The sequence below is a fragment of the Polistes dominula genome, unplaced genomic scaffold (genome assembly GCF_049000335.1).
Source record: "Polistes dominula isolate Pdom_NZ unplaced genomic scaffold, Pdom_raw_medaka contig_21, whole genome shotgun sequence".
Classification (NCBI taxonomy): domain Eukaryota; kingdom Metazoa; phylum Arthropoda; class Insecta; order Hymenoptera; family Vespidae; genus Polistes; species Polistes dominula.
In genome coordinates this window covers 507429-526531 of record NW_028301061.1, presented here as the reverse complement: position 1 = coordinate 526531, position 19103 = coordinate 507429, and the positions used below count along the sequence as shown (strand labels likewise).

Genomic DNA, 19103 nt, shown 5'->3' with positions numbered 1-19103 from the left:
CCAATGCATTTTCCTATCAAATTATTTTCTTTTACCCTTGTCAACAAGTTAGATAAAGTGTAGCTAAGGTTTTATAATTGTTGAACAAAAATATCTGTCAATTGAATTTTTGAAAAATCATTCAAATAAGGGTTCGTTCAAATTGAAATTATTTTCATTTCCAATATGGTTATTATAACAGGACAGTCATGGGTAATTAAGGTAGAGGGTCGTGTCTCTAAGAAGAATAAAAGACTAAATGAATAAGGGATGACCCTTTTCTTTTCCTTGTTTTTTTTTTTTTTTATTTTCTTTCGACCCTTCCTTTCAAACTCTCAGTTTTATTGGCATCACAGTCAAAAACGATCGATTTTTATGGACAATTTTAAATTGGACTTTTGATAAGAAGAAAATGTGTTAACCACCTGTAATGGATTTGATTTGATTTGATGAAAACATCATAAAATTTGTGTTGTTTTATTAATAAGATTATTATTATTATTATTCAGTTACCTTGCTCGATTTTGAGCCACCAACGAAGAAAACCTTGGCCCTTCCTTCTCTCTCACCTTTTTTTCTTCCTCTTGTTCTTCTTCTCAAGTAACACCTCTCCACATATTCGCCAAAAGGGTTACCCAGAGATTCGAAAGTTGATACTTTTCAGAACTCCTCACAGCTTTTCGTGTGATGAAAAACGAAGGTGAAGATTTGTAAACTGATATATTATATGTCCCCTTTAATGTTACAATCTCACAATCATACATTATTCATTTATTCAAAACAAATAATACTAGGCGAAGAATATTTTTAAATAATATACAAAAAGAGATACACAACAATATAACATTGAAATGATCAATTATGTATTAGAAATATTAATAAATGTACTCGTATGTATTTATGTTATCAATAATTATTATCTTAATATATATACTTCTAAACTACTGAACCAATTTTAATCAAATTTTGCACACTTTGTGCAGTATCATTCAACTTGAAAGATAGGATAGTTTATATCTCAATTTATTGCGAATTATTTGATTGTGAGCCACAGCAATGTGTGGCGGGGCACCCCTAGTGATATATATATAAAAATGACGTTATTTGTAATGAAAGTATATACTTGTTTCTCTATATCACTAGCTTCTTTCATCATTATATGGTATACATAAGAAAGAAAGAAATAAGTGTGTACATATATATATATGTGTGTCACTCTTACATTACTAAAAAGAAAAAGTAACTGCTCGGTTTTCTTGTGATGCAATCGAGAACTAAAGAATTTTCTTGACTAACCTTCTTCTTCTTCTTATCCTCGATGAATCCTCAGACTAAGGAAGAATTATTTTCAACGATAAATGAAATTAAGTATGTCAAGGATCTTTTATACAGATACAAACACATACACACATACACAGTTATACAAAGAAATACTTACTGTCATTCTGTTGATAGATTCGCATTTAACAATTTTTTTTTCAAAGTGTTGTTGAATATTTCCAAACAATATTTTCCAGTATATCGAATATATCTTTTAACAACTCGTATATATCAAAAGAAAACCAGATGGATGCTTTTATGGGTTGTCCATAGAGGATATCCAGTAACGCTTATGTTAAAGGTCTGCTTTTTCTTTCTTATGGTGTAGGGAATAGAAGTATTTCCTAGTTGAAAAAAGAAGAAGAAGAAGAAGAAGAAGGGGGAAAAAAAAAGAAAACCTGTCAAACGTTCGTTTCAACAAGGGGGTTGGTTGACTATGCTCGGATTAAGTTTCTTATTTCTATTGTTAATACAGGATGTCTCTGAACTAACCATTATTATAATACAACAAATCACATATCTCTAAGATCTATGATTTTATTTATTTATATTTATTTATTTTTTTTTTATTTAATCAAATCTATACGCCTGCAATGTTGAAATTGTTGAACAATAATTCAACTACAAAAGAAAACATTTTTAGAAAACATTTTGAAATGAAACAAGATGTACGTAATTTTTCGGATCACCCGATATGATATATTTCCTACCCTTAGAAAAGAGAGAGGAGAAGATATTCGCTTAAGGGCATGGGTTTTGTTAGAAGGGAAACGATCGTTTTGTTCACGAATAAATGTACCTTTTGTCGAATACAAGCCTCGTTAATTTTTATCTTGATTTTTCCTTTTTTCTTTTTTCTTTTTTCTTTTTATAATACGAAGATATCAATGTCTTTGTTAATTAAAATATAATCTAAATATTTTCCTATACATATATATATATATATATATATATATATAATTTTTGTTCTTTTAGATATCATCCTGGACCCTTTATTTATCTTTCTCGTTAGTATCAAATTACTCGACGTCATTTAACGTATCAATTAGTGAAAAAAATTGCTCAAATTTGCTATATGATATGTACCTGAACAGTAGAAATTATATTTTTAAACGATAAGAGAGACTAGAATAGATGTATATATGTATATATCTATAGATAGATAGATGGATAGATAAATGGATGGAACGGATAATAGTGGCTTGGTTTCACTCAAGCAGACATAATTAATTGCTTTCGTCGATCAGTTACAGGCATATATCATTTAAGCCGACCTATACTAAGCCATATATTAGATTAATAGACAAAATGCATTGCACTGTCCAACCACCAATAACCATAGACCAATGCTTACAATCTTCCAGTATTCTTTAACACGTTTGTCGCCCAGCCAGTTTCGATTGAGTTTCTTATTAGGCCCAAAATTCAACTGTCGGCGTGTCGTAACGTAAAAAAGCGATAAGTAGAAATATCAATAATGCAACCCGAATATTAGATTGTATTTATCGAAAATAATTTTGTTTAGAAATGGGAAATGTGAAAAGTATTTTCAACTAAAAATACTATCAACTTCAAAATAAGAAGAGTGTCACCGTATACAGTGACAGGGCCCCTTGGAAAAGCATGCATGGCGACGAACGTGTTAATTATTATTAAATTTATTGAAACTTTTGTATATTCATCAAATACAAACTTCTTTTCAAATGATGAAACAAACAAACAAACAAACAAAAATAAATAATACATTTTGTAATAGTTTTCATCCCCCTACCCCTACCCTTCTATTATTACCACAATCAAATACTAGGAATATATTTGTTTTACATTGGTATTTCTTTCCTTTTCTTTCACATTAGATTGAAAATTAAAAATCAAATCGTTCTAGTACTCCAATCATCATCATCATCATCATCATCATCATCATCATCATCATCATAATTCTTTGAATTCTTAACGAAATGAATTGTTCAAATGGATTGATCTGAAAAGGTTCAAACCAAGTACTACGATTCAATGTATTATTGAGTATGTATGAGTGAGAGAGAGAATGGCTAATAGAATCATTGTTTATTGGTAACGATAATGACGTTTAAATTGTACCCGCAGGCAATGAGATTTGCTTTTGAATGCTTGGCAGCTGTTCAACAACCTGCATTGAAATATCGTTGATCAAGAAAAAAAATAAAAAAGAAAAAAATAAATAAATAAAACATGTTAACGTTAAACAATTCTCATTATCATTTTGATGGACACATCCCTTAATTAGTTCTCCACCAATAAAACTGTATAACAATGTTTTTTTTTATTATTATTATTATTATTATTTTGTTGAATTTGATGATGATTAACATTTGACGATGTTAAAATGTGATGTTGAAATTTTTAGAATTGAATATTACTGATTCGATCGGGTAAAATTGGTTGAGATTTCATTGACAGGGAAAGGAAGGTACGAAAGTAACATTGGAAACCTTTTTCAGTAGCTAGGCTAAGGCTCAAGCTGCTCCTCCACCTTGCCTCCTGCCCTTTTACTACCAACTCACCCTTCTTCTCTTTTTCTCCCTTTTATCAAAAGTTTCTTCCAGCCCCCTTTTCTTCCTGCAAGAAAGAGAGAGAGAGAGGGAGAGAGATCCAGCTTCGATGAACCTACGGCCTAGCAATTTCCCAGCAAATAACCTCGACCTTATGCCAATCTTCTTGGATTTTCCTTTTTGACCCTGTACACTTTGCTCATCCTCCTCCTCCTCTTCTTCTTCTTCTTCTTCACGATTCGATCCTTTTTATCACAAAATTAAAATAAAAAGATACGAACGATTGTAATTTTGATTTTTTGTTTATCGCAAAACGAAAGGTTGAACGTCAGTCGTCGACACCTGACATGGCAGATAAAAATGTAGGGGTTTGTTGGTTGGTGGGTGTACTTTGAACCCTCTACCTCGCGAATCTGAAATGACCGATTTACAGAATAAAGGGCTTGAATTTGTGCGTACGCCATTGTGCGTACGCAAGCAGCAAGCAAGCTCGCGTGACCACGTCGAGAATGAAAGGAGTGAGTGTAGGTCAGTTATCGAACGTGTCCGAAAGGATGGACGAAAATGTTCTGTGCCAAATCATAATCTGGCCTTGATCTTTTCCCTGCCAAAAAAAAACCCTCAAACAAACATTAAATTGATTTTTTTGTCTATGTGTGTGTGTGTGTGTCCCTTTTATCGATCCTTTCAAACGTTGAAATATTCCAAATGATTTTTCTTTGATAACATATTAGTATTATTATTATTATTATTATTATTATTATTATTGTGACGTATGGCATATTTTAAGTGGATCAAAAGAAATAAAATGGAATAAAACATATAAATAAAAAAAATAAAAAAAGGGATTACCCTTCGTGTTCGTAAAAAAGGGAAGAAACATTCGACAGGATTACCGGTGAGCTTTCAAGTCCTGGCTTTCGATGAAAAATTTAACGAAATTGATGGGAATCGACCGGTGCGCGAAAAAGGGAACAGAGAAACCCGTCTCTGGCCTTTTTTTCTTTTTTTTTCTCTTTCTCCTCCTCCTCCTCCTCCTCCTCCTCCTCCTCTTTCTACGAACGCGGGAAAGGACATAGGGAACGAAAAAGGAGGGTATTTTCAAGATGGCCGTTCTTTCCCTTTTCAAAAGTCTCTCATGCAGCATCTATTCATCTTATGGTTATAGACATGGAAAATATCGATGGAAAAAAGGGCTGCAATCGATTGGAAAAAGGATGAAAAAAAATTGTTTTAGAATTTTTGATTAGGATACAAAAAAAAAAAGAAGGGGGAGTGTATAAGTAAGTCCTACCCCAATAGGGATGATATAGTCTTAGGTAATAATCAAGAATTACCCTTTTAGCGATAACTTGGAAAATTGTTACCTCTTCTTCTCCCCATCTTAGGATGCATGAAACGTTGAATAAACTAAAACAACAACTACTCGTCAAAGTTCACAAATTATATGGTTGAACATGAATTTTCTTTTGCATCGTACAAATTTCTTATTATTCCTTTTTCTATTGTTGTATTATTATTTCTACTCTCACTTGATGGTTATACTTTTATTACATTTCAAAACGAATTTTACCATGAGAGGATACCACATATAGACTCGTCGTTATCCGCAGACTTTCAACAGTGCTCTCTCTCTCTCTCTCTCTCTAGTAGTTTCTGAGCAGTGAATATAACTCAAGGTATTTAGGTGAGCATGCATTTCCGCCGTCCTGTGCCAGACAAAGAGAAACAGAGAGAAAGAAAGAGACAGAGAGTGAGAGAGAGAGAGAAATTTAAACACCGTAGAGTTACATTATACTGTTTTTTCTCAACAAAACTTGATACACTATAGTGTTACATCCTGTGTGTTATATATGCTACACAAACTAAAAACACCGTGTTCTCTAACATTTCTTATTTCTTTTAAAATAAAAACACACACATACATTTATTTGCATAAATTATTCATCCATTATATTCCAACAAATTTTCCACACACACAAACACAAAGGCATGTTAGTGTAAACCATAAGGGAAAGAAGAAGTGTGCAACATTGATAGATAGAAATGGTAAAATTGTTGGATAGAGGAAGAGGAAGCAAGTAAGTAGACAGGGTTAGAATGATATCTGACGAGGAGAGAGAGAGAGAGAGAGAGAGAAAATACATGGATCGTCGGTTGCTTTGGTGGGGATGAAAAAAAAAAAGCAGGGCGTGGGGTGATGGGGAGAAAGAAAGATAGAGATAGAAAAGAGAGTGAAAGAGGTGGAAAGGGAGGAAGGGAAATTGGTAGAGCGAGTGCAACAATAGAAGACTGTACAAGCCAGAGAATAGTTGTAGTAGTAGTAGTAGTAGTAGTGTTCCGCAAAGAGAGACGGAGATAGAAAAATAGAGAATGCTTTTATGTATATATGTGTGTGTGTATATGTGTTAGAGTAAAGTATGCTCTAGCTGTAATAGTGAGGGAGGAAAGAGCTAGATCGAACACGGATAGGAAAAGAGAAGAGGGATATTTCTATGTGTATGTGTGTTAAAAGAGGAAGGAGAGAGGGCGTGAGAGAAGAGAGTGAGAGAATCCAAGCTTCGGTGCATCCCCGTTCAGAGGAGCCACCTGCAAGGTGGATTTTAAACAAAAAAAAATGCAACCTTATGTCTTTTTAAACATTTTTTTTGTTTTGTTATAATAATAAACAATAATTTATGTGCAATGTAATAGGTTTAACTATTGCATCTTTGAATAATCATTGAAAGATGTCCCACTCTCTTTCTTTGTATGTTTGTATTGTATGCTTGTGTGTATGGTAAATGCAATTTCTAATGAAAGTAAGAGAGAGACGATGGATAGAGGATGGTCATTGATAATTGCCCAGTTAGGTTTGTTACGAGAACGTCACGTTGGCCCATTTCAAATTCATCTCATGTTTCGATCGAGGTTGATCGCGTTTCTTGACCTTTCGCACGTTCAATGAATATTACCCTTTCTCTCTCTCTCTCTCTGAACAGTACTATGATACTACTACTACTATTACTACTTAACAGATGTATATATCATTCGTGTATTTAGATCATCCTTCCTCTTGACAAATACTATAAATAAAATACAAATAATGAAATAGTTCATTAGACAAATATAGAAAACTAAGACAATGTTTTGAACTGTGAACCCTTGTAAAAATGAAATGAAACAACGTTTTAGAAAATGATAGTAAAAAGTGTGAAGAAACAAAACAAAAAAAAATTAAATGTAACATCTTTGATTATAATTTTTTGGGGTCATCGAGGTCATCGGAACATTCTTCCGGTGCAGCTTTAATGAACGCTTCATCTCTCTTTCTATGTTATATACTGTGTATTTATGTGTGTGTGTATGTGTGCGCGCGCTGGGCGCACTTTCCCCTCGCTGTGGCCGCGCGGTGAAGTGCGTCGTTGCGTAAACGCAATGTCGGAATCGTAATGTGGAAAGGTCAGTGTCTTTCTCTCACCGTGACGTCGTTCTCTCAATGTATATCCGCGCGTTTGTGTAAGTACGCGCGAGCGCAAAACATCGAGTAGCTGATCTTAAAATATCCAATACCAGTCCTCTGGTAAAAGCGAGATGGAAGATTTATACCCATCCCACCCCATCCCCCCCCCATTTTTTTTCTTACGAAAGATCAGCAATTTTTTATTTATTTCTCAAATAAAATTATATTAATATTTATTTGTTTAACAAATGATTAGATCGAAAGATAATCGTTGCACGAATTAGGATTCAGTTAGTCTGGGTCTCTCTCTCTCTCTCTTTCTCTCTCTTTTTCTTTTCTTTCGTTCTTCCTGTTGTTGCTGACTGGCCAAAGGCTGCTTACTCGTGTTCTCTCTCTCTCTCTCTCTCTTTTTAATTTGGAGCATAAATCTGGGGAAAAGAAAAAAAAAGAAAAAAAAGGATGTTGCCCTAGGCAACGAGAGAGTCGGTAGGCAGCTACATGATGAAGAGAGAGAGAGATAGAGAGAGTCATTGCAAGGCAATTGGAAATGTCTGGCCTCATAATTAGGTTATCCCAAGTTGGGTTAATAGGATTACCCATAGAACGTGATCGTGTAATTTCCTGTAAACCTTGCCCCAATCCGCATCATCCTCCCTCGCAAACAACACCCGTATAACTATTTTCAATTTTTCCCCTGATTTTACGAAATGAAAATGAAATGAAAACGAAATGAAACAAATGATTATTTATATTTTGTTGAATTTGTTCACAGTGGAGTAGCAGTCTCGTGCGGAGAGTGTAGCAGTAGTGGGACAAGCGACATTACTGAACCAGGTTCGCCGTGTAGTACAAGCAGCGACGAAGGTGTAGCAGCATTAAGGGGAGCATCAGCAAGCCCATTACCAAGTTTGCCCAAGCTGGCGCCATCCTCGCAACTCGGTACCAGGCCCCAGTGGCCCTGGACCCCGCTATTGGCGGCAACGGCCTGTTCGACTTATAAGAAACTCAAAGGGGAACCCGAAGCGGGTACCTTGCCTAGGTCCGGTGCAGCCGATCCAACTTCGCGAGGATCGTCTAAAGCGAACAGTAATAAACCAGTTGGTATTATTCATCATAACGAATCCTCATCTCAAGGAAAAATCACCGAGTATTTTAAATCCCAAATCAAACCATCACAATCTAAAGTGAGTTATTTTTCTTTCAACTATACTATCATTTCATGATTCGTCATTAGTATTATTTTTCTGTCTCAACAGCTGAAAAAGACGTCGGAAACAATGTCGGTACTGGTCGCTAAAAGTTCCTCGGAATTTCGAAGGCCACCAACCGTTCAAAGGAACAAAGGTGGCCTTGCCAAATACCTCGGCACCGTTTCTAATCCTCGTACCACGCAAACTGGCAAGGATTGGGATATTAGAACTGTTAACATGTCGCCGCCACCGCCTATTAAGAAAACACCACCAGTCATCGTGCCTAGGACCAACGCTAAAATAGATAAAAAATTAACAAAACCTCTGCCAAGTTTGCCTATCTCCAACGAAGTTCTTAAAAATATACCACCCTGCAAGATCTCCTCTCTAAGGTTATTTTCTTTATCATTTATTCTCCAAAAAGAAAACTCGTACTATAACACAATTTGTTTTATATAAACGCGAATATTGATGAACATTTATAGGCTTACTTCGGAAGCAAGTCCAAGCTCGATAAAACCGTGTTCACCACCTTCAACGCCAATTGCCAACCCTCCTACAAACGATTACAAAGGGTGTATTTTAAATTCGAAACCTCACGTCAACGAGAACAATAATTTAACGAATGGATGTCCAACCTTACTTGGTTTCTTACGATCTCAGAATAGTCAGGGCCCGTTGTCCAGGTTATCGTCAGTTGAAAATGAAAAGAACGAAACTCAAACGTTGCAAGCTGATGAAGAAGATGTTGAAGAGGAAGAAGATGATTCTAGAGGCAGTGAATCAAAGACAACACTTTCACCAATTTTGTCAGCACCTACAACGATACGTTTTCCTGCTAGGGCACCTGAAAAGGATAGGTCGCAGCATGCGGATAGTGGGATTTGTCGATGGGACAAGTGCGAAGCTAGTTTCGAATCTAGCACTGGTCTTTTAGAACATCTCCAGGTATTATATTCATGGTCAATCTTCAACAACAATTTACATTTAATTGTTAATCATTTAAATTGAATTAATATTCTTACTACTAGGTGGCTCACATCAACACGCAAACTGGTGGAGACAATTTTGTTTGTCATTGGCTGGGTTGTAAAGTTCAAGGAAGAACATCCTGTTCAAGAAGATGGCTTGAAAGACACGTACTTTCTCATGGCGGAAACAAACCATTTCGGTGTATCGTCGATGGATGTGGCAGTAGATTTAGTTCACAGGTATAATTTCGTCCACCAGTTTTGTTGTTTTTTTCAAATGAAATAACGAAACTAATTGGATGGCACGAAAAGAAAAGAAAAAAAAGAAGCTTTTTTTAATCGTCCTTTTAGAGAAGCAGCCTGTTGTCTTCTAGAAGGAAGACTAAAACCTCTCTGTTGGTATTGAAACATTCTTTCGATCAGATTTCGTTTAATATTCTTCGATAATATTCTTCGCTTCGTCAATTGTGTAATATATATTCAACTATTATGAGAAAATGTTTAATGGGATTAATTCTTCCTCAGAAGACCAGTCAACTCTCACGATCAAAAAATAATTGTTCTTTCCCCCCCCCCTGTTGAACATTCGAAGATTTGTCTCTCGTATCGTTTTTAAGTCTCTTCGTGTTAAGAAGAAAGATGTTTGCATCCCCTTCAACAAGTCTCCCCCCATATTTTACTGCCGTTCGGTATATCGATGGACTTTTTCTCAGCCATTCACGTATCTTTTTTCAAAACAATCAAAAAAAAAAAAAAAAAAAAAAAAGAAACGATAATCGACGAAATATGCCCAAAAAATAATCGAATACGAACTAATCATTTACCTTGTTCTTTGTCGTCGAGCATTCATCCAAATGATGGTCCCTAACTTGGTGGAAAAACATCCTGGTCAGACGATGTGTGTTTCTATTGTATCTGTTAAAACTTTATCCTTGATCTCTTTTGGGTAATGTATTTTACGTTATAAAAAAAAAAAAAAACGAAAAAAAAAAACAAAAAATCTGGAACAAGGAAAAGAAGGACGAAGACCTTTCTCCCCTCCCCCTACTTCGAGTGATATTCTTAAAAAGTGATTCGAATAACTTGACAATGTGTTATATTAAAGATTGACAATCAGTGTATTTTGAACGCTATTGAATATTGTTAATTGTAAAATTGGTCATATTGTTATTATTGTCATCGTTCATCCGTGTCGGTTAAGTACCAAAGAGATTTCGTTAAAATTCATCTCTACGTTGTTAGCCATCTTTTCGATAAAATCAATGTTAATAATAATACTCTTCTAAATTTAGTGTCACGCTAACAGAACAAAATCGGGGATGGAAGAAAAGTCTTTAGTCTTAACCGTCCCTGGTGTTCCTGACACGTCGAGCAATGTTCTTCCTGGACATTTTCCAGTGACAGCTGAAACCACTTGTTTTATTATCTTCCACCCGATAATATCAAAACCCTGGAAAAAAAGGGTTCACTCAGTTAGGAATTTGTTCTATTTTCACGAAAGTATTAGATTTGAAAAAACAACAAATATTTGGAATGTTTAAAATCACATCGTCGTTTATCCAACTTTCCTCTGCATCAGACGCAAATTTGTCATCATCTTTTGTCGTTATGCTGATAAATGAGTGTATTTGAGAGAGAAAGAGGGAAAGTATATACATCTATATATATATATATCTATTCAAATCTAACTTCCAGGCAGGCCCTTTAATCTTGTTGGATGAGGCTCTCTCTGGAAAATGCCGGACTTCTTAAAATTCTTACGCTTTACGAATCACTTTACAGACAACCTTGGAAAGGCACGTTAATGGCCACTTCAATCAACCCGAAACAAGTAGCAGTAGCGGAAGGAGGAGTTGCGAAAATGGTGGCAAACTTGTCAGGAGGAATGGAAAGAGATTGAGATATAGAAGACAACCATGGTCTGGTAAGTAGTTTAACAATTTTCCTAATTCCAACTTTGTAATAAATCCTAAATTTGTCTTTTTGATATGTTTAGCACGACTGTTCGATTATTTCGACTCCGGTGTCATGGAAGGTCTTCAACATAGATTATTTGAGCTGGCCAAAACAAGAACGCAAGGTCGGTTAGCTGAAACGCCTGGAGATTCGATGGCCCTAACTAGTCAAGTAAGTTCAATAGGAAAACGACCAAGTAATCAAATAAAAAGACAAAGGTTATAATTATTGAATTTGATTGATAGGTATTAGCAAGAAGAGTAGAGATGGATGGCAAAGTTAAAGTCCTTTTACGATGGTATCCTCAGGACATGTAAGTATTTCCATTCAAATTTGTCAATCTAATGAAATTCCACATATATATTAATTGAATGATTTGAATGATTTGTTTAGAGAACCAGACGAATGGGTATTAGAATCTGAAGTACAAAGCACAAAACACGTAGAAATACGTAAAATAGCTAGAAAATATCCTGAAGAAGTTAGTCTAGCGTTATACCCAGCAATGCACGGTGGTGTACCACCATTAACAAGAATAAAGCAACGTCGAAAATCAGTTAAGAATTCGTGATAATGTCTCGAAATGAAGATTATTGGAAACCAATAAACAAAAAATTGACTAAGAAGGAAAGGAAGAAGATAAAAAAAAAGATGAAGAAAACCGAATGAAGTTTAAACACATGGACGACATGACGGGGTCCAGAAATATGTGTGATAATAAGAAAAAACAGAAGGAGGAGCCTGGATAGTAATAATAATATTAATAATAATAATAATAATTATAATAATTATAATAATATTAATAATAATAATAATAATAATTGGAACACCTGTGAAACCATATGCCGTGGCGGTATAAACCGAAGTTAGACGAACGAGAACGAACGAACGAAGAAGAATCGAATGACATGACCAAAGCTGCTGATTCCGCAGTACAAGAAACTCGGAGAGCAATAGTAAACAATTACCCTAATATGAAAAAATGAAAGAAAAAGCAATGATAAAAACGAAGAAGAAGAAGAAGATAATACATTCTAATATATTTAGCCTAAATAAAAGAGAGAGAGAGAGAGATAGAGAGAGAATCCTTTCTTAGATCTCATGTATGATGGAAATTCATCGTTCAAGAATTTGAGGATGGTAGCTCAATTTACCTGTTTGAGAAAATAAAGAGTCTCTTTATCTTTTTTTAAGAGATTCTAACAAGAGAGAAAGAGAGAGATAGAGGGAATACACACAAGCGGCCTCGGAAGAGCTGGGCTTGGGCCTCATAAGTGCCTCACCGTGGATACGTTTTATACTACAACACAATGTCGTTTGAACACAAATATGAAAAAAAAAAAACAAAACAAAAAAAAATTGATTAATGTGAACAAGAAGAATAGATGAACATGAACAAAATAAAATAAAATAAAATAAAATAAAATAAAATAAAATAAAATAATAATAATTAAAAAGATAATTAAACAAAAAAAAGGAAAAAAAAATGGAAAAAAATGAAGAAACAAAAAAAGTTCATCGTCAGACGAAGCAACGTAAAACGTTGACAGTATGAGTGATATTATTATGATGGTTCGAGCGAGATATATTAAGAGAGAGAGAGAGAGAGAGTGAGAGAGACATTTTTTTTTCTTCTAAAAAAAAAAAAAAAAATTAATTGACGACGATGACGAAGTTAGTTAATGAAAATGAAAAAGAACAAAAAAAAAGAGAAAAATGGTGGAAAATAATAAGGAGATAATCACTCTGGTGGCCTTAGGAATCAATTAATATCTAACACCCGGCCCCTTGGCACTTCCGGGCACTGTTACTACTACTACTACACTACTACTACTACTGCTAACTACTAACTACTACTATTACTACTACTACTACTACCACCTAAACTACTATTCACAACTATAGTACTACCACGACGATTTATATATATATAAATATATATTTCATCGTTTTCTTTTTTTTTTCTTAATTATTGTGAAAAAACGAAAGCATCGTCTTTAAATAATCCTTTGACCAATTAACTGTCAAGAAGAAAAGAAGAAGAAGATGAAGAAGAAGAAGAAGAAGAAGAAGAAAAAAAAAACAAAGTTAAACAGAAGATAATGATTGCATTGAATAAAAAATCTACCTCGATCTTCGCGAAGCTCGGTAGAAACTGGACACAACGGCGCAAAAAATTATTAATGAACAAATGAAGAAGAATTATTTAAAACAATTGAAGAAACAATTTAATGAATGAATAATTTAATTGATGATCAACTATAACTGATAATGATTATTATTATTATTATTATCGTGGTATTAATCTCAACATAGCGGAATATTTCCTGAGAACAAAACGAATTGTTTGTTGGTAGGGCTTGCGAAGGTGTTTATTCTAATTTATTTTAGGGGTTGAATTCAAATTTCGAATAGAGAGAAAGAGAAAGAGAGAGAGAGAGACAGAGAGAGAGAGAGAGAAAGAGAGTGCATGGAAAAGAAAAAAAAAAGAAAATGGACGAAGAAAAACGTCTGTTCGGCCCGTTTACTTCCCTGTTACGGAGTTGACAGTCTCCGAAGGCTGAATATTGTGAGCTAGCTCGGCAGATGAATATTTGAAAATTAATTTTGGAAAATTAAAATACATTAATGGGGGGGGCAGGGGGGGAGAGGAATGATAATTCGACGACGACATTTTGTACGCCAACGAACGGTTTCTATCGAGAAATTCAAATCCCATGTATGTACAAAATAAAGTAAAACGAATTTTTACAGAATCCACCACCCTCCACCCTCCTCCACGAGGTGTTCTTGTATGCTCGACATATTTTTTTTTACCAAGTTTTATTCGAACAAAACTGAGAAAATTGATTATTAATCATCAAATTTAACTTCCCTAAATGTGTGCATTACCATCGAGACACCAACTTTAATCGAGCATATCCTTTACGAGGGGTGGGGAGGGGAGGGGAGGGGAAAGAGGGTGAATATCATTTACGTGAAAAATTTGTCGTTTTACTTCATAGTCGCCTATTTTTATCTTTCTTGCTGAGTCTCGTGCAGTATGATGATATATCGCTGATTAATAATAAACAATAATAATAATAATAATATAATTAATAATAATAATAATAATAATATTAATATTAATAATAATAATAATATTAGTAATAATAATAATAATAATAATAACACTAATCGTAATTAATATTATTAAGATATAAAGAAAGTGGAATGAGAGCACAACATCATGATGCTGTACGAGTTTAAACAAAAAACAAAACAAAACAAAACAAAAAGAAAAAAAAAATAAAATAAAACAGATACGAGCTGTTACCTTCCCGAATCGGGGTAAGATACACGAAGGCTGTGTTTTCAAATTTAATCCCAATGGAAATTAGTAGAATTTTTTGTTTGTTTTTTGTTTTCGATTAAAAAAACGCTAGGTAGACGGGGAGAGTAGTTGGTGGATGATTAGCGAAAAAAAAAAAAGATGAAGAAAAAGAACAGCGAGAAAAAATTCAGAGAGAGAGAGAGAGAAAAAAAAATGTGGAGAACAAAGAAAGAAACAGAGGAAGAAGATTTTAATTGTCAAGTTGGTTGGTTGGATCGATCACTATTTTTCATAGTTCGCCGAACGATATGGAAACGTGATGACCATTAACAAAAATAACCTTATAATTATGATGGTAGAAGTTAGAACATTTGTACAGTTATGTATGAAAGAAAAAGAAATGTTTTGTGAGAGAGAAAGATAGAAGAAAGAATGTGTGAGATTAACAAAAAAAAAATTAGTGGTTATATATATATATACACATCTATACACACACACACACACCAGCTAAGAAACACTGCCAATTTCATGTAAATTAAGAATCGAATCTTCTTTTTTCTTAGGGATTAACGATAAAATCAACTTTGCGAATTAATTTTATTATTATTATTATTATTATTATTAATATTATTATTAATTATTATTATTATTGACTGTAGATGATACAAAAAAAAATACCCACCAACCTTTCATTTGAATTTGCTCGAAAATTGTCACGCGTGGCTTCACTTTAAATGAATTTTTTAAATTCGCGGCGACACACCCTGAAAATCATCCCCTGAGTTTTTGATCGAGTTAGCAAAAAAAAAAAAGAAAAAAAAAATGGCTATATTTGTATCCTAAATATTGCTAATTATCTTAGAAATTAGTTAAAGGTCCGAACGGCGGCCATGCACTGGAGAGAGAGGCCCTAATTATGTAAATAATTAGTCCAAATTATATTATTATTAATCATGATTATTCTTAGGCTGATTTGATAATTGTGTAGGATGACATTTTATAGAGAAAAGGGATGCTAAATAATAATTATTATTATTATTAGTAATTGTATAGATAAAAAAAAGCACACACGTAATACACACATCAAAAATTTTACACAAAAACACAAACACAAGCACATTGTACATTTAAAAATGTAGAACAAAGTTTAGTGAAAAATTTTCTAAGACTTCATTTTTGTTTGACTAAATTTTAAAAGATCAATGGAAAAAAGAAATAATAACACACACATACAATGTGTAGGAAAAGGGAGCAACATTTAATAAGGGTCCCCTCGTTCTTTCGAAAATTCAATTCAATTTTCATTCCCACATTTTCTTTTTTGTTTCTTTCTAAGACTTTAATATAAAATTATAGTTGCTTTATAATTCTATTATTACTATTACTATTTCTTCTTCTTCTTCTTCTTCTTCTTTTTATTACTATTATTATTATCATTGTTATTATTAATAAAAATTAAAAAAAATAACGCGTCACTGCCAAAAGAAAGAAAAAAAGAAACAAAACAAAAATACAAACGTGCACTGCCAGTTGTGTGACTGACAAACGCAATAGCTTTATTCTAAAGAAAGAAAAAAAAAAAAAGAGAAAAAAAACAAAGTATTTTCTCTCTTTCTGTATAAAAATGTGAACAAGAGATAGAAAGAAAGAGAGAAAAAAAAATGAGAAAGAAATTTAGGTATAGGTTTAGAGATTTTTTTCAAAAGAAAGAAAAAAACAAAAAAAAAATACAAATGGCGTACTCTCTAGACGACGCCATATTGTCGTTTTGTTCTCTAGAAATGAATCCCCTATGAACTTCGACACTTTTTTTCCCCTCCCCCCATTCTTTTCCAATTCTTCTTCTCCTTCTGATTTCTACTTTTTTTTTTTTTTTTATTTGCCACATCGATCAATTTTGTTTTTTTGTATCATGTCCTTAAAACACACACACACACACATTCCTAGCTTTTTATTTGAGTTTTTTTTTTGTCAAAAAAAAAACAACAACAACTTAAGAGCCTTTGACGAACTGCCAAAATCGTTTGTTGCTTCTTGTAAACGATTGTTATTAAAATAAATAATAAATAATTAATTTAAAAAATAAAATAAAATAAAGGAGAAAAAAAAGATAGAAGAGAAGTTAACTGCCAATTTTTACAATTAGAAAAATATAAAACAATTGTGAGGTTAGGTTGCAAATGAAAATACGAAGAGACACCACCATCATCATCATCATCATCCCCCGATCGGTGCCATACACACCATACTTCTTTTTTTTGTTTTTTTTTCTTTTCTTTTTCATCTTAATCATCATCATCATCATCATCCTTCACGTAATATATTATTCACTTTACTTTGTTTAATAATTATACACAACCCTTCTTCTTTTTTTTTTTGTTTATTTTCTTTTCGTTTGTTCGTGGCGCGATAGCGAACCGATCGGTCGATTAAAAAACAAAAAATCAAAAAACAATCGTCATTGTTTTTGTTTATCTCATTTATACATACACTTATTGTTAATTATTTCGTTTTTTTTTTTGGGAAATTTTTTTTTATTACTATTATTAATATTAATATTAATATTATTTACTTTTGTAAATTTTTGGCGATTAATTAAGGCGACGTTTAAGACTCGAAAAAAAAAATACTTCTAATATTATCATAATTATTAATAATAATTTTACTATTGTATAATTTATTAATTAATTATGTTTTGTTTTTATTATTATTATTATTATTATTATTATAATTAAATGGGACCTACGATCGCACGGTCGCGCTTGATCTCCTGATGAAATAAAAAAAAAATAATAATAAATAAAGAAAAATAACAATAAATAAATAATTAAAATAGATGCGAATATAATTAATTTTTGTCTTTCTAATATTAAATAATGATTGAAAAAAAATATATACTTAGGGTTCTTCTCATTTGAAGAGAAATGAGAGAGAGAGAGAGAGATAACACGAGACTCCGTTTCGAAAAAACATTTTCGTTTTGTGTTTTAATAAGATTTAGAATCAAATCATCAAAAAAATAATTGGCCTAGTTCAAGGGTTCGGCAAACTGCGGCTCTTTAATCGATTAACGAGGATTAGGCACCAATGAATAAATAGATTAGTTTTTTTTTTTTCTATCAAAAAGCTTTATTTATGTTAGAACTATTTATCGTTGGGAAGAAAAAAATTTACTGGCTCTTGAAAAACTTGGAAATTTTGGGCTGTTCCAGCTCAAAAGGTTGCCGGACCCCTGGCCTAGTTCTTCGTTAAAATTAAAATTAAATTTAAAAATTAAAGATAAAAAAGAAACAACAAAAGAATTAATTTGATAAAAACATTAAAATTAATTTAAATCATTTGTTTTTCTTCATTATACTCGACCACATACCATACACGCCCGCCCATCTTTGTTTCTTTCCTTATTATCATTGTATTGTTTTTTTTAATAATATTTTCGTTGGTCTCCATCCTTTTTTTTTATTTTTATTTTATTCCACTCGAAATCCTTAATTATTATTATTATTATTTTGTTTGTTTGTTAGTGCACAAATTCCCATGCACATGAAAACTCGAATAAAAATTGTAAATTTTAAGTAAAACTGTTGTAAAGAGTTTTGTGTAATCTATAAATTAAGTATATTCATTATCGTTAAGAGAATATTCACGAGCATGTTGTATATGTGTGTATGTGTGTGTGTGTAAGAGAGAGAATGAAAATACGATGGAGTCTCTTATTATTATTATTTTTTTTTTTTTTAATATAATTGTAATTATCAAACTTACGATAAGCATCCATCTTGACGTAATTGGCATTTATCCAATATGGACGCTTTTCGTATTATCTACTTGATTTTTCAGACAAACAACAAAATAATTGTAGAATTTCTCAACAACCGTATTATATTGTATATATATATATATATATATACACAAACACATGGACACACACAACACGACATATGTAAAGAAAAAGAAAGAAAGAGAAAAAAAAACAACCACCATAAACGAAAAAGACCCGAGTAATTGCGATCCGCGAATTTCAATCCTTTTGTTTTTTGTTTTTTTATAGGAAAAGTTTCAACAAAACTGATAAGATTTCCATGATAATTGAACAAAGAAACGTTAAATGGGCGAGAGAGGAAACTAGAGAGAAAGAGAGAGAGAGAAAGAATTAATAAATAAAAATAAAAACAAAGTAATAATAATAAATAAATAAATAAATAAATAAAAGTGAGAAAGAAAGAAAGAAAGAGAGAGAAAGATAGTTCGGTAAAAAAAAAAATAATATAGGCTATGTATTTTTACTAAAAAAAAAAAATAATAATAATAATGGAAATGGTTAGAAAATATAGTTTGAACGACGAAAAGGAATTTGAATAAAATTGTGATGATCGTAAAAAAAGAAAAAAAAAAGAAAAA

The 19103-nt window shown here is 32.6% G+C and overlaps 1 protein-coding gene across 1 annotated transcript in view; it reads left to right on the top strand.

Annotated features, from left to right (window-relative positions):
* jing (AE binding protein 2 jing) overlaps positions 1 to 19103 on the top strand; it is a 78911-nt gene extending 59808 nt beyond the window's left edge. The window contains exons 2-9 of the mRNA XM_015328555.2: positions 8045 to 8456; positions 8529 to 8854; positions 8948 to 9410; positions 9494 to 9673; positions 11216 to 11357; positions 11430 to 11560; positions 11635 to 11702; positions 11783 to 19103. Coding sequence (XP_015184041.2) covers positions 8045 to 8456; positions 8529 to 8854; positions 8948 to 9410; positions 9494 to 9673; positions 11216 to 11357; positions 11430 to 11560; positions 11635 to 11702; positions 11783 to 11960 — 1900 coding nt within the window. The 3' untranslated portion in view covers positions 11961 to 19103. The remainder of the gene's footprint in view (positions 1 to 8044; positions 8457 to 8528; positions 8855 to 8947; positions 9411 to 9493; positions 9674 to 11215; positions 11358 to 11429; positions 11561 to 11634; positions 11703 to 11782) is intronic.